General features: G+C 43.6%; 1 protein-coding gene across 1 annotated transcript in view; it reads left to right on the top strand.

The window, feature by feature from the left end:
- Nucleotides 1–14,943, top strand: part of LOC126535985 (uncharacterized) — a 30,517-nt gene that overhangs the window by 3,008 nt on the left and 12,566 nt on the right. The window contains exons 4-5 of the mRNA XM_055073403.2: nt 3,410–3,482; nt 7,893–8,078. Coding sequence (XP_054929378.1) covers nt 3,410–3,482; nt 7,893–8,078 — 259 coding nt within the window. The remainder of the gene's footprint in view (nt 1–3,409; nt 3,483–7,892; nt 8,079–14,943) is intronic.

Below are 14,943 nucleotides of genomic sequence, written 5' to 3'. Positions count from 1 at the left end.
AGTTGGTTTTAATCCGTTAACACAGGTCTGCTTACGATAAGGAGTTAATGGTATAATATCGAATTTTTGCATTTCTTTGCAGAAACGCTCGGCAGTAACAGGACGACTTAACACTGCAGTTTAGATTCTGCCAGTACCATTTGCTTCTTTAACTGCTTCTCAACATTAGGCGGTTCTTAACATGTTTATTTTAAGTGGTGGTAATTTGTAGTAAACTTACTGAGGCTTACAGCCGTTTGCAGAATACGAAAAGGAATGTACCAATATATATTCCCTTTCCCGTGCTACACGTTCAACTCACTTTAGCAATTTACTGGTGCTTGTTGCTTGAGGGATATACATGACGAATCTGGTTGGCGAACTGACACAAGCTGCTAGACCCAATTTTTTTAGTGAAATATGCCTTAATTTTGGATCGTTGGCTGCAGCCAAAAAGAAACAGAAGCATCATTCATTAGTAGTATGGGACATATTGAAGATATAATTCCGCAACGCTGGGTCAAAAACCAAGTGAAATATGTAAGGCTTGTGGTGTCCTTCTTATGAAGGTTTGCGAGGTTCTCTTATGTGCTGACGAAGCGAATAGTCCTCCGTTTGTATAATTAAACGAAGTTGGTTTGAGATATGGTGAGGCAGAAGGTGCTTGAGTTTTCCTTTTCTAGGCACCCTCAGCTGCGCTGTAATACCTAGAGTATACTTTATGCATTGCAATTAGTGATGTAAAAAACTGCTTCATGGTTTCAATTCAGAGTTGTAATTAACTAATGGGTTTCGAGAACAATGCCTACCTCGCCATAACGAAAGTCGGTGGCTACCGTGGCATGAGGTGTGTGCCATATTGTTGACAAAGGCTATCGAGTTTTGTCATGAAACATGTCATCGCTTGCAATTTATTGGCTCTCAACCTTAGCCACGAAACTTATCTTTCAGGTGATTGCTACTATGGTATTTGTGAACTAACTATGTAAATACTCTACATGACACGCCGTCGTATTAGCAACCATGAGCAATTCGTTATGGCGGCCTGTTTCAGAGAGCGGTGAAAGTAGCAGCAAACTTTTTCATACGATATGCGTGCCTAACTACGTCTTTTGCGCAGTAATAAAGTGTCCACATTTGACTAGAACAACTCGCCAGAGTAATAAGAATAATGATAGCTTCGCTGGGCAGTGTCTAACACAGATAACATGTTGACAGATACCCAGGATTTTTATTCCATGTAAAATGCAATGTCTCTCATAGCTAAGTACTAAGGGAATGTTGAGTGTTTCGCAAAGCATCATACATAACTTCGCGTGTTTACTTTGCAGGCTTCTTACGCAAAATTTATGGACGGACACGACACATATATACATTGTGAAACCAGTAGACACCTCCAACGCTACATAGCTTGACATATCCAATCTGCAAATTTTCTCGACTCACGCACTTTTGAAGAAGGAATTCTGTGGTCCAGGCATGGGCAGCAGAAAGAAGCCGAAATATCCTTTAATAAGTATGGCCTGAGCCATCTATACCCCAAACATACATGAAGGGAACGAGCGTGCGCGGCAGCCGAGCAAGCCGGAGCGAGTGGCATCCTGGCCGTGACATCACTCGCGAGAGGTTGCCACTCCACGTTCTCGCCGCTAATTGCGCGTGCTTGTGTTTACGTTTTGAACATTCAGATTATAATATAGTCTCAAGGCAGCGGAGTACGAAATCGCGAACTGTAAAATAAAAATTAGCTATCTGATATGAGATCCACCACTCGGACAAGCACGAAATCGCAAGTTCGATTTATTTATTTATTTATTTATTTATTTATTTATTTATTTATTTAACATACTTCCAAGGCCTGAAGGCATTACAGAAAAGGGTGGGTGAACATAAAAGTTTGTGCAAGATACAAAGACATATTCAACATGGCGTTTCATGAATGGTGGTTTTGAAGGTGTCGGTATCCAGGATGGCTGCGAAGGTGATGGGAAGGTGGTTCCAATCTTTGCTTGTGCTAGGGATGAATGCATTGTTAGAAAGTTTAGTATGTGAAGACTGCACACCAACTTTCAAACTGTGGTCAAAGCGAGACGATATGTATGACGGTTGGGTGATAAGCTGTTCCTTCAACAAAGGATTGTAGTGGTAGATTTTACGAAAAGCGAAAAGCAGAAGCATCTACAACGGAAAGAAAGTCCTGCAAGTTAAGTGTTGTTTTCATTGAAGTAACGCTAGCATATCGGGAGTAGTATGACAAGATCAAACGCGCTGCACAATTTTGAATGGCTTCTATGCTGTTTATGAGTGTAATGTTAGCCGGGTCCTAAATGGCGCATGCGTATTCTAGTTTGGAGCGAACTAATGTTTTGTAGAGAGTTAGTTTCAGTGACGATGGTGCAGATGCGAAGTTTCGACGCAAATAGCCCAACATGCGATTGGCATTGCTGCATATAATGTCGACATGCATGTGCCAGGAAAAGTTTCTGGTGATGTTTAGTTCTAGGTATTTGTACGATGAGACAACTGAGAGAGGGCTATTATTGAGGAGATATGTATTCAGATTAGTAGTATTAGTATGCTGTGATATGCTCATGCATTTACATTTGCTTAAGTTAAGCTTCATAGAGCACTTGCTACACCATAACAAAACATTATCAATGTCGTGTTGAAGTTTACGAGAATCATTTAGGTCAGTAATTTTATGATATAGAACGCAGTCATCAGCAAAAAGCCTAATATTTCACACAGGAAGCGAGATCATTAATATAGATTAGAAAGAGTAGAGGACCTAGGACCGATCCTTGTGGCACGCCTGACATTACCGCGAGGGGCGCAGAGGACGAATTGTTCGCGATTACGCATTGTGTTCTATTAGCAAGACAGTTTTTAATCCAGACCAGTACTAGTGGGTCAATGTTAAGAAAACGAAGTTTATGGATTAGTATGATAAGGGACATGGTATTGAAGGCTTTAGCAAAATCGATAAAGATGCAATCTGTGTCAAATCCTAAGTCAGTGTTAGAAAAGAGGTCCTTAATTAAGCAAGCTAGTTGCGTTTCGCATGAGAACAATTTCCTAAAGCCATGCTGACTGTCGTTAAAGAGTTCGTCTCAAGAAAATCAATTGGGTGGGAATATATTATATGCTCCAGAATCTTACAGGGAGAGCTGGTTAGGGATATGGGACGGTAGTTTTCGGGACAGTGTGTGTTACCTGATTTGTGAACAGGAGCCATTTTCCAGTCGCTTGGCAGTGATGAGCAGTGTGATTCCCGGTGGCGAATTCCAAAAACCCTCGCATACCGAGGTGCACGTTATATAAGGACCCTTGTCGAAACATTGGCTCCGTAGGGAGAGGGAGAGCTCTTGTTCAAGTTGAACAATTGCCATACATTATTTCAATCATGATCGGTTTTCTTCTCGTCTTCAAGGTTGTCGAGTACCTTCAGGCGCAAGAATCGGAACTGGAGCGCGAAAAGCAGAAGCATCTCAGGGCACAAAGAGGTGAGCCAAAAGAACTCCTTTTCTTTTTTGTAAAACCAAAAATTCCTGCAGCTTAGCCATGTGCAGGTGACTTCCTGTACCATGAGCTGCCAACTGGTACAAGTCAAAGTATTACATAGATGTAACAACTGCACCTTCAGACTCAAAATTTTATTGCATTTTCCATACAGTGTGGAGTATCTGGAGGTATATGGACAACAAGGGAGGATGCATCTGCAACTGTCACGTTTGCATTGAGCTATCAGCGTAACACTTTGTATGCTCATTGATGGCACTTTAATGCTTTGATACAAGTGTTTTTAACGCAAAGCTTTCTATTTGGCTCATGACGTTGCTTTGTGTGAATGCCTTTCTGGTGGAGTAAACTGGGCTGATCCCGAAGACAGTGTAATACTAGTGTCACATGATGCATCTTCAGTCATGATCAAGCGTGATTGGAATCGGATTTCTCCATTGCGATTGGTTACTTTGTGCAGGTTCAGGAAAGGAGCCACTCACAATTGAGAAATTCAATCTGGATTGGGCGTGATCACGATCAAAAACGTTATGTGTGACACTAGTTTAATGAAAGCTGGTGACCTGGTGTTCCGACTCCGATATACTAGTGCATGGTGTCTGTCCCCGCAAGGAGTTTAGTTTGGCTTGTAATGCACGATGACTTTGGAGACAATGCAATGTCGCGGCTGTCTGCCATAGGCAATTTTTTAAAATTTGGTACAGCTAAAAAAAATAAACACCCAGTAGATGAGACAAATTTCACTGGGTTGTCGATGTTTAATAATGTTTCGATGATGTTGAGCCTTCCTTATATACTACACAAAGCTTATTTACATAATTACAACCTTGACTGCGGGAAAAGCTCTCGGGCTATGTTCCTTCTTGAGGCGTTTGATTACTTCTGAGACCAGTTTCTCTGATGAAAGGGAGACCACAATTCTTTGATGACCTTTACAGAGCCAAACTTCACGGCACCGACGGATACCCTTTGTTTAGTGGGGTGTGGCTGTCTGCTGGAGACGCCCCCGAAGAGCCGAGTGATTAGGAATTGCTGGAATCTTTAGCACACTGAAATAATCAAATAGGCTGCAGACATTTGCTTTTTATGTGGTTTACTGTAATGCACTAACCACACCGTAATGTGTAAGCACAGTTTGTAAGTGTTGCCAATAAACCTGCTTAAAAACTTGCTTGCGAATCACTGACGAGCATCCAATAGAGCTTAAAGTGTGGTATAACACAGTAGAGAAATAATTAAACGGCAGCCTGTTACATCCCATTTGCACAGTGTTTCAAAGCTTGCACATATAACAACTTTTTGAAGTGTCCATCTTTTTGTTCAGTGTGCAGGATACTTCTCTTGTTTATGGTAATGCAGTGCTTCCTTTCATTGTTTCTTTCTTTCTTGCTCTCTTTCCCTTGCATTGCCTAAATTGTGTACAGTAAACAAGAGCATGGCATTGTCTACATCTGAGTAGTAGCGATATATCATGAAGATCACGGATCCCTTATGCCTTGCTAAAACTAAAGTACATAGGTTTGTGGCCGCCGTCAATTGTTATGAATGGGAAGCCAAACAAAAAAGGCACATACATGAAAACAGACAAGCACTTCTTATGCATATCTGTTATTTTTGTGCTCAGATGCATTTCATAACAGTGTTTAACAAAATTGCCCAACAACAGCTTCTACTGGACCACTGCCACAAATTGCATATTGCAATTAAATAATGCAGGGAGTGTATGGACCAAACTAAATAGTTGAAATCAGTGTGCCTTCCTGAAGGATCTACGTAGAAGGCAAGCAAGTACTTGGGGGCCACCGATATCCAAAGCCTGGCTGTTTGTGAGGAACCAATATTCAAAAAATGATTTTCCCATCCTGGTAAACTTGGTCTTGCCAAAATGAATAGTTGAGTTAGCTACAGTACAGCCTGCCTCGACACTCTTGTAGAGGGTCAAACAATGTATAGGTCAGGATGTGAACAAAAATAGGTTGCTAGTCAGGGCTGTCTTACAGGGACGTGCATTTTTTCTCTTAAAATAATAGAAAGAAGATTTTGCACTTACCACTGCTGTATACTTGCTCAAGTCTTGCAGCAAGATCGCATCTTATGGTATGTATTGTTTAATGTAGCGTGTGGCACTGTTGGTTGCCTGGTTCGTCAACGAATAGCTGCAAATTTGCCTTCATATGCCCCATTCGTAGTGGCTGATGTTTAAAGCATGGCGGCTGTTTCACTTCTGGTGTCTGCAGTGCAACAGAGCATCGCCTTCAAGATTGTCTTCAATTATTCACTCCGGGGTGCATCCAAGAGGCGCATATGGAAGCACCTTGGAATTTTTCTTTTTCATAATAACCAGGCAAGTAACAGTGTAAACTGATCGATCCTGATCATAAAATGAGATCTTGCCGCGACATCTGAGCAAGAACGAAGCAGCAGTGAGTGCGAGATCTTTCTTTAAAAAATATTCTAAGAGAAAAATGCACATCCCTGTACATTCCTTTTCTTGCGTGATGTCCTTTACACCATTCTTTTGCTCGTCAGGGCACCAGCTCAAAGGCAGGTCCCTCTCAACATCCTTGTTCTCCACGACGGCATCCCTTAAAGCAAAACTGCATTACTGTATTTGCATGATTCTACCGTGCCCCCAAATATAGCGTGCAGTTATATTACCGCCCAAATATTATATCTCCTCCATCTTTGATTAAATCGACTGCTATTCCATCTTCGCCTGCCGCTCGTCCTCGTTTCATGACTTGCAAGGCCCTTCTGACCTCATCGCTAGTTATAGGAGGAGTTTCTGTATCCTGTTCATTACTGTTTCTAATGGTGGTACCCAGAGGAGTCGGGATACCTCCATTAGAACCAGTAATGAAAAGAAAGGGGTCAGACAGGGAGACACAATCTCTCCAATGCCATTCACTGCATGCTTAGAAAAAGTATTCAAGCTGTTAAACTGGGAAGGCTTAGGAATAAGGATCGACGGCGAATATCTTGGCAACCTTCGGTTTGTCGATGACATTGTTCTATTCAGCAACACTGCAGACGAGTTACAACAAATGATTGAGGACCTTGACAGGGAGAGTGTAGGAGTGGGGTTGAAGATTAATATGCAGAAGACAAAGATAATGATAAATAGACTGGCAAGGGAACACGAGTTCAGGATCGCCAGTCAGCCATTAGAGTCTGTGAAGGAGTATGTTTACCAAGGTCAACTAATCACAGGGAACCCTGATCATGAGAAGGAATTTCACAGAAGTATAAAAATGGGTTGGATTGCATACGGCAGACATTATCAGCTACTGACTGGAAACTTATCATTATTATGGAAAAAGAAGGTGTACAATCAGTGCATTTTACTGGTGCTGACATATGGGGCAGAGACTTGGAGATTGACAAAGAAGCTTGAAACCAAGTTAAGGATCGTGTAAAGAGCGATGGAACGAAAAATGCTAGGCATAACGTTAAGAGACAGAAAGAGCGGGGTTTGGATCAGAAAGCAAACGGGTATAGCTGATATTCTAATTGACATTAAGAGAAAAAAATGGAGCTGGGCAAGTCATGTAATGCGCAGGTTAGATAACTGTTCGACCATTAGGGTTACAGGATAGGTACCAAGAGAAGGGAAACACAGTCGAGGATGACAGAAGGCTAGGTGGAGCGATGAAATTAGGGCACTAGTTGGAATCGGTTGGCGCAGGACAGGGGTAATTGGAGATCGCAGGGACAGGCCTTCATTCTGCAGTGGACATAAGATAGGCTGATGATGATGATCCTGATGACCCAAAAAATAACTTGGCGCCGATTCTACCATGTACATAAAGTAACAAAACTTGAGTCAATGCTTGACGTGTTGAAACAACTTTATGGAACATATAAATGCACACAGACTCACACACAGCTGAATCTTAGCGGCTAGTCACTATCGGAGTCCGACAACACCTTTTCGCTGTCTACCGACCACAGAAAGTCATCTTAAGTTCCATCTAATGCATTAGAAATCCCACACGTACAGCAAACTGGAAAATGATGAGCCCAAACTAAGGCTTAAAAAAACGTCTGTTCTGTGGCACTGTGGCTAGCTACCTTGCATTGGGTGGCTAGCTACCTTGCATTGAGATTTTTATTTTAGTAAGAATAGGTTTCGTTTTTGATTTTGAGTAGAATTAGCTACGTTTGTATTGCACATGCAAATTTGAATGTACTTGTTATTAAAGAAAGGTGCGCACTAGAATCGTGCAAATATGGTACTCTCTGCAAGAAGTGAAGTGTGCGCTTCCTTGCAGTGTGTGTGCTACATTATTGTTAAGTGCATAGTATTGAGTAAATAGGATGGAATATAGCCATGGTTCTGATCGCTTTGTGCAGGAAGGGCTGGAGATGTTGATGAGGAGTGCTCATGTTTTCAGAGCAAGAGGCACTGCGGAAAGCAGAAGAAGAGAAGGAAGCGGAACGCCAGAGGCTAGAGAAAAAGGCTGAACGTGAAAAGAAGAAAGCAGAGCTGCGGCAGAAGAAAGAGCAACAGTTCAAGCAGAAGCAGGAGCTCATGAAGGAGATGGAAGTGTCACAAGGAAAACTCCAGCAGTCTAAAAAAGGCAAGTGCTGTGCTGACTGTCTTTAACTGCTCACAGAAGCACCACTCTAACAGATAAATTTGCTGTGAAAGCATGAACAAACACTGAAACATAGGTGCTGCAATACAGGAACACAATGCACGGTTGCCAGGTCCCGCATTTTGAAATGTCATGGTGCCACCCCTCGCTTACTCCTGTCAGTTTCTTACTTGTGGGAGCTCTACCCTTGACAACAATGGCAGATATTTAATTTTGAAATGCTAAGCTGTCAGTTAGCTTGACTTAAGTTTTGCTTTTACCCGAACACGGTAATTCAGAGCACCTATTTGCTGTGATTTGACCTTAAAACATTTATGAACTTCAGTTCAGACCAACTGGCCTCTAATTTCTGGCAAAAGTGCAGAAGAAAAACGTGTCAGCTATTTGAAGCATTTGCCACCACTTGAGAGCAATAGTTTTTCATACATAGCAGGCAACAATATGAAGGCTAAAGAGGCCAAAAAGTAGTGCATCATATATGAAAGAAAGATATTAGGTACGCGTCATGTAATTCAGTGTAAGAGTAAGTCTGGTACCTTTACGTTGCAAGATACGATATATTGCATTATAATGGTGTTGGAGATTGAAACCCATTTACGTGCTACCAAATGAGCAGAGTAACATGTTTCTGTGATCAGTGCCAACAGCGCATCACTTGCCCGAGTGACCAGGACATAGTGCGTCACCTACTAGAAGCACAAATATGCACAAATAGTGTGTGATTTAACGTAAAATTTTGTCCACAAATAGCAGCTAAATTTATGAAGTAGTTGTTTCGTAAAAACCAATTGCAGATCAGGTATAACTGGGCCTCAATATTGTAGTGATACCTTTCCTTGATGCTAATTCGTTTCGGCGTGTTTCGTGTTCTAGAGTGGCCAAACAACGCTCCGCCTCGGGTGCAGCATCAAATGTGGCTGCTCATGAACGTGAAAAGTGCTGAAAGGCATTAACATCGCAAAAGTCATTATGATAAAATAACGACCCTGCTCTGTGAAACTAGCGAAGTGAGACTTGTCACAAATTTCAGAGCTTCAGAAATGCACAAAGACACAATTTAAATATGTTAAAGAACATTTATCTCGAATAAAAAAATAACGAAAAGAAAACAACACCGACCTACCCTGAGACACTTACACTATATACACATGAGATGCTCCAAGACCCTCAACTACATATTGCTCCTCTGCTCGACTAACCAACGCGACGTCACAAGCAAACGAACGTTCTGAGCGTCGCCAGTCGTGTTGGACTCCGGCCCAGCGTAGCAAAGGACGTTGGCCTGCGTGGTTCCGAAGTAGCGTGGGCGTTTAGCTCCGACGAGAGCGATGAGGTTGTAGTCTTTCACAAAGACCTATGTGGCACCGGACGCGGTCTGGGCCAGTCAGCCGTTGTGCCGCTGATGTGGCCAGGCGATTGCCTTCGTGGCACGGGATAGCAACCGGTTACAGCAGCGTGGGGTCCAGGGCTGCAGAACACAGCGACACAGTCGAGGCTCAGGAGCTCGAGTTGTCGCTGGCCAACTCACGAACGTCCCCTCTCCGTTCTGTGGTCCCCGAAGCTGCTGCCTCCCACCTCTGCCACTGTCTTGCTTCTTGACCACGTCAGCAATGCCAGCTATGCGTCTCCTTTTTCTTAATTTCTTCTTTCGTGCTTCACATGCTTCTCGCCTGCGGGTCCCTTCTCCATTTCGTCGACCGGCGTCTTTGTCTTTTTCACATTGTCATAAAGGTCTTGCCGGTGACTCATGACATAGGCCCCCATCTCAAGTCGTTTGCACAAATAACTGCTCATCACACGCTTGTCACACCAGGTTCGAAATGAACAGTCACAATGCCACTCTATATGTCCATACATCACCTCACGGCACCAAACGATTAATCTCTTCACTGCACTAAGGGGGGATGAGGGTCTTGAAAACATTTTTTTTATTTCTTAACATATCTTCCCGAAAATTGGCATGCAGATATACCTTTGAATGCTGATCCCAAATATATATTCAGATTTTATATATCTAATCTAGAAATGAAGATATTGCAAAATAATTTATCCCACATAGGTCTTTCCTTACGGGCCATTATGATAATTTCTTAATTAAAAAAACTAGTTTTAAAGAATAGCTGTCATTTCCAAGGGCCCACTGCACATCCTAAAGCTAAAGAAATTTTTAAAATGTTATCATATAGGTCATGAATGAATAACAAAGTAGGAAGAAAAAAACAATGCGGGAGTAATTAGCTTACATCTGACCTAATTGCTAGTCTGTTGGCTTTAATGAAATATGGAAAGCTTTAGGATGTAGCTGAGGTTTTACTGAAAAAAATGATACCCAATTCAATAAAATCAGTTGATGCAAACATTATGAAAAGTTCTGTAAGGCAAAGACATTTGATCGAAAAAGCAAAGCTGAGAAAATTGCATTCAAAGTTTTGCTTACTCTGCCACTTTTGTTGACCTATCACATGGAAAAATTTAATGCTTTAGCATGCAGCCCAGTCATTACTGAACACAATAACTTCAAACTCACAGAAATCTGTTCATGTAAAGATTGTGAACACCTCTGTATTGCATTGGCACTTGACAAAAACAAAGCTCAGAAAGTCGCTATTTTCTATGAATCTGCCACACATTCACAAAAGTCCTGGGCAGTAGTCCTGAGCTCTGTCAGGCTTGTGCTTCTTGGCCATCCTCTTCACCTTTTCAGTATTGGTGTGACTTTTATCAGACCTGCACAGCCTCTATTTATCTTTTTCAAGGTTCCTACGAATGAGGCAGCTCCCAGGACTGTAACCAAGCTGTGCTGCAACAGCTCTGCTTGTTGCCGCCATTCCTTGGTTGAAGCGAGAAACTGCTTCTGCAACAGCTCTTTCAACAGCCAGCAAAGAGTCATGCGTGTTCTTGGAGCTTTGGCTCCAAATGACATAGTGTAGGCACTCGATGGCGTTCTGTGTCATGCCATCTTTGCGGCGCTCCAAGAGGGCCTCGTCGCCCAGCATTGCAAAGATTGGCTCAAGAGCAGTGCGAACGTGGCCTGGCAGAGGGTTTTTGTGTGGTGGCGGCTCCACTTGGTTCGCCAAAGCACGATTGAAGGCACACTACGAATCAACCCCTTAAGGACAGCAACTGTGGTCTGGGGCTTCATCTGTCGAGGTCATGTGCAACAGCTTGGCATGCACTGCCTTTTTCATGCCTGCACCGTCGTGGCTGTGGCTCCGCAAGGCATACCCATAGCAGTTCGTAATTTTCTTTATCTTATCTTGGGTGAGGTTGCCCTTTCTGCCAAGAGATTCCCCTTGTGCCTTCTTCTTCTCAACCAAGTTGCGAAGAGCCGTCCCCATCCGCTTGTGGACATGGTTCAAGCAGTCTTTCTTTTCAATGGATATATATCCATACACTCCTTCTGAGGTCAATGCATGAAAGGTGTGGCTATCACCATCAGAAAGTATAGTTGTGTACCGCAACCAATTTTTTCCAGCGACCTGTTGAACAAGATGATAGCTGCTTCAGTCTCCATCGGGCCGGCATTGCAGTCAGTTTTTCATGCACTTGTGGTTCACAGCCCAGTCACCGTACCCATCATCACTGGGATCAGGTGCCCCTTGGCACCCACGACAGTACCTCGAGAGCACAATGTGGTCCAGTACTAGGCCAGTGTATAGCTCTATGATGCAGCCAACTGCAATATTTGAATTGTGACCATGTGTTTTCCATGTGCCATCAAATATAACATCTACATTTCCTGGTGGACTCAGGAAGTTCTTGTACATGTCCTTCACCACTTTGACGCTTGCTGCTTCTGTAGCAGTAGCTACTGCCTGGCAAGCTTTCACCATGGTGTCCATATGCCCCCTGAAAGTCTTGTGGTGGAGTCCTCGGTGAGAGAGGTTCATGGTGGCACAAAAATCCGCTAGGGCAGTCGCTCCCTTGCCTATACTTTGAATTCCCTTCATTGCCCGCAAATTGACCTCAAAGGGTGTGACGTTGGATTTCCTGGGCACTCGTGGCGACGAGAAGTGCCGCTCGGCGAAATCGCAATTTGAGCATGTGAGCTCCAACTTCACTGCTAGGCCGTATTCTCTCTCACTGCACTTTTCGAGTTGGAGAGTGGCCATCCCACACTTGCTGCAGCTTGAGGACGCAGACAGCTTCTTTAGCACAGAGATATCAACGATGATGTACTCTGTGCCGCGATCGTCGTCTTCACTTGCTGTGCCGACGTTCATTAGCTCGAACTTGCGGGAAGTCGCGGACTTCTTCGCCAATGAAGATTTAATGTTGTCTGCGTATTTTTCGCGCCCCGCGCACTCCGCCTCCGTGAAAAACACCATGTCGAAGCGTTGAGCACGCGAGCTCGGTTCAGCCGCGTCCGTCGGCACCGAAGAGGCGTGCGGAAACGTCGAAGTCGACGTTAGACTTAGGTCAGCCGGCTCGGCTGCTTCCGACAACACGGAATCCGAAGTGACTTGTAGCGTCTCGAAAGTTGGCATTTTCGACGGGCTTAGTCCAGGCGCATCCACCGGCACTGCAGAGACTTGTGGTAACACCGAAGTTACCGAAAACACGTTGTGGGGCTGGTTGGTGCATAGCTTTCAATAGGTGAAGCGCTAATAGTGACAACACACAAGAAGGAATACAGATAGGACAAGGCGCGGCGCCTTGTCCTGTCTGTATTCCTTCTTGTGTGTTGTCACAGACAGGACAAGGCGCCTTGTCCTGTCTGTATTCCTTCTTGTGTGTTGTCACTATTAGCGCTTCACCTATTGAAAACTCTATTCAAAAAGTCTACACCCACATTTTTTCTCCCTTTAATATAGTCAACATGAGAACAGTACTCTTGCAAAGCGAGGCTCCACCTCATTACTCTTCCGTTTGTCAACTTAGCCTTATTCAAGAATTATGTCCCACTCGCCCTTTTGGTACCGTTCTTTGGCACACATCACAAGACCTCACATATCTTCCCGTCACTCTGGATTCCGGCCCAAAAGAACTGTTCTGTAATCCTAGCTAGGGTGGTTTTTACGCCTTGGTGACCAGTCATGACACTATCATGTCCTAATCCCATCACTGTCTGTAGTAGCTTCGCCGGGGCAGCCGGTCGGAGGGATCTACGGCATGAGGCCTAAACGGCCAGGGTGCGCAGCGCCGCAAAGAAGAGCCGGATTGCTCAAGTCGGGGACCAGACAAAGAATCACTTTATTCCAACGAGGGGAAACGCAGCAGGTAACTTACAGCGTTTGGCGCTGAGTGGCACCCTGACGTAAATTTGAAACCAAAACTGGAAGCCGACACAGGATAACACATCACCTCTCCCTTCAGAGAGAAATGCGCCACTCGCTCTCTTCGCAACAAAGCAAGTCATGAGTTACAGAAGAACACAGAAGTGTAAGGGTTACACAATGAAGATTTTCCAATGCAAGTTTTGGACATGTTATTTATCATTATACAATGAATAGGATTTTCTACTAGTACGAGTTATGGACATGTATCATTTAGTTGGCGTTGGCCAAATTGAAAAATAATCAGTGGAAATGCTGCTCACTACATGTCGTTATTGACTTGAACTGAGTTGACTAAAGAGCACATGTTAGCACTGTAACATGCGTTTTTGGTGATGACATCTTTATACAATAGAAAATTCACGTACATGTACCTATCACAGACTTCTTTTTTCTAAGCGGACATCTTTGGCTTCCCCATTTTAAGAGAAACACACAACATGAAGACTGAAAATAAACATGATTGCACTACAGTTCTGAAGAGTTCCGGTACCTGTTTTGGGAAGACGACGAGATGCACACTTGCACATACAGATCACACATGAAAAAGAATTTAGTAAAAAAAAGTAGACAGTGCAAACATCTGTGTGCCCCCTGGGACAGCACTGATGGGTGGCTCATTCGCCCTGAACATGATTGCACTACAATTCTGGAGTTTCAGTACCCGTCTTGGGAAGACGACGAGATGCACACTTGCATGTACAGATCACACATGAAAAAGAATTCAGAGTAAAAAAAAGTAGACAGTGTGAACATCTGTGGTGCCCCCTGGGACAGCACTGATGGGTGGCTCATTCGCCCTGAGCCTGACTCGAGACAACTCTGTGGCTGTCGTGTATTGAAGATTGTGCGTATAAAGCACTTTACACTCCCAAGAAGTTTGGATAGTCCCGCCCGTGAGGATGCTAAAGACCTATGTTCAAAACTTTTTGGCATGAAAGACAAATTTGCATGGCGGCTATTACTGTAGTGAAGATGTGCATACTACATGCTTCTACTGCAAGAAATGTAAGGTACAAGAAATGTATGGTATCCCTTCTACAGGGATGCTAGAAATCAGGGCGTGTTCCTACCACTACGACCCACTGTTAAATCTGCAGTATAGCAGTAAGTACAGAGTAACTTGGAGATGTGTATATTGCACGTTTACGCTACAAGAAGCGTAAGGTATCCCCTATACCAATGGTAACTGGAAGAAAAAGGTGGAAAACCACCATCAAGGGATGGGTAGTCACTGGAATGACTCTTTTCAGTGAAGTTTTCAAGAAAATTCTGTCGTGCAGGGCATTTCACAAGTTTGGATGCATTCCAACGTTTGCCATTTTCAAGCTTGAAAGTATTGCAACCTACCATACGGTAAATCTTAAATGGACCCGAGCATTTAGGACCGGACGTTCTCGAGTTACGTATTCGTACAAGGTTTCCTGGACGAAATTAAGGGCATTTTGTTGCGCGACAACGGTCCACGTACGTCTTAACACTTTTGACGTAAGAGCCGAATTTGCATTCAACCACTTCCTTAATTAATAGTCTGGAAGCTGTATTCGGTATCCTGATCCCATACAAACGGT

This window comes from Dermacentor andersoni, chromosome 4 (genome assembly GCF_023375885.2).
Source record: "Dermacentor andersoni chromosome 4, qqDerAnde1_hic_scaffold, whole genome shotgun sequence".
Lineage (NCBI taxonomy): Eukaryota > Metazoa > Arthropoda > Arachnida > Ixodida > Ixodidae > Dermacentor > Dermacentor andersoni.
This window is presented reverse-complemented; position numbering and strand designations above follow the sequence as displayed.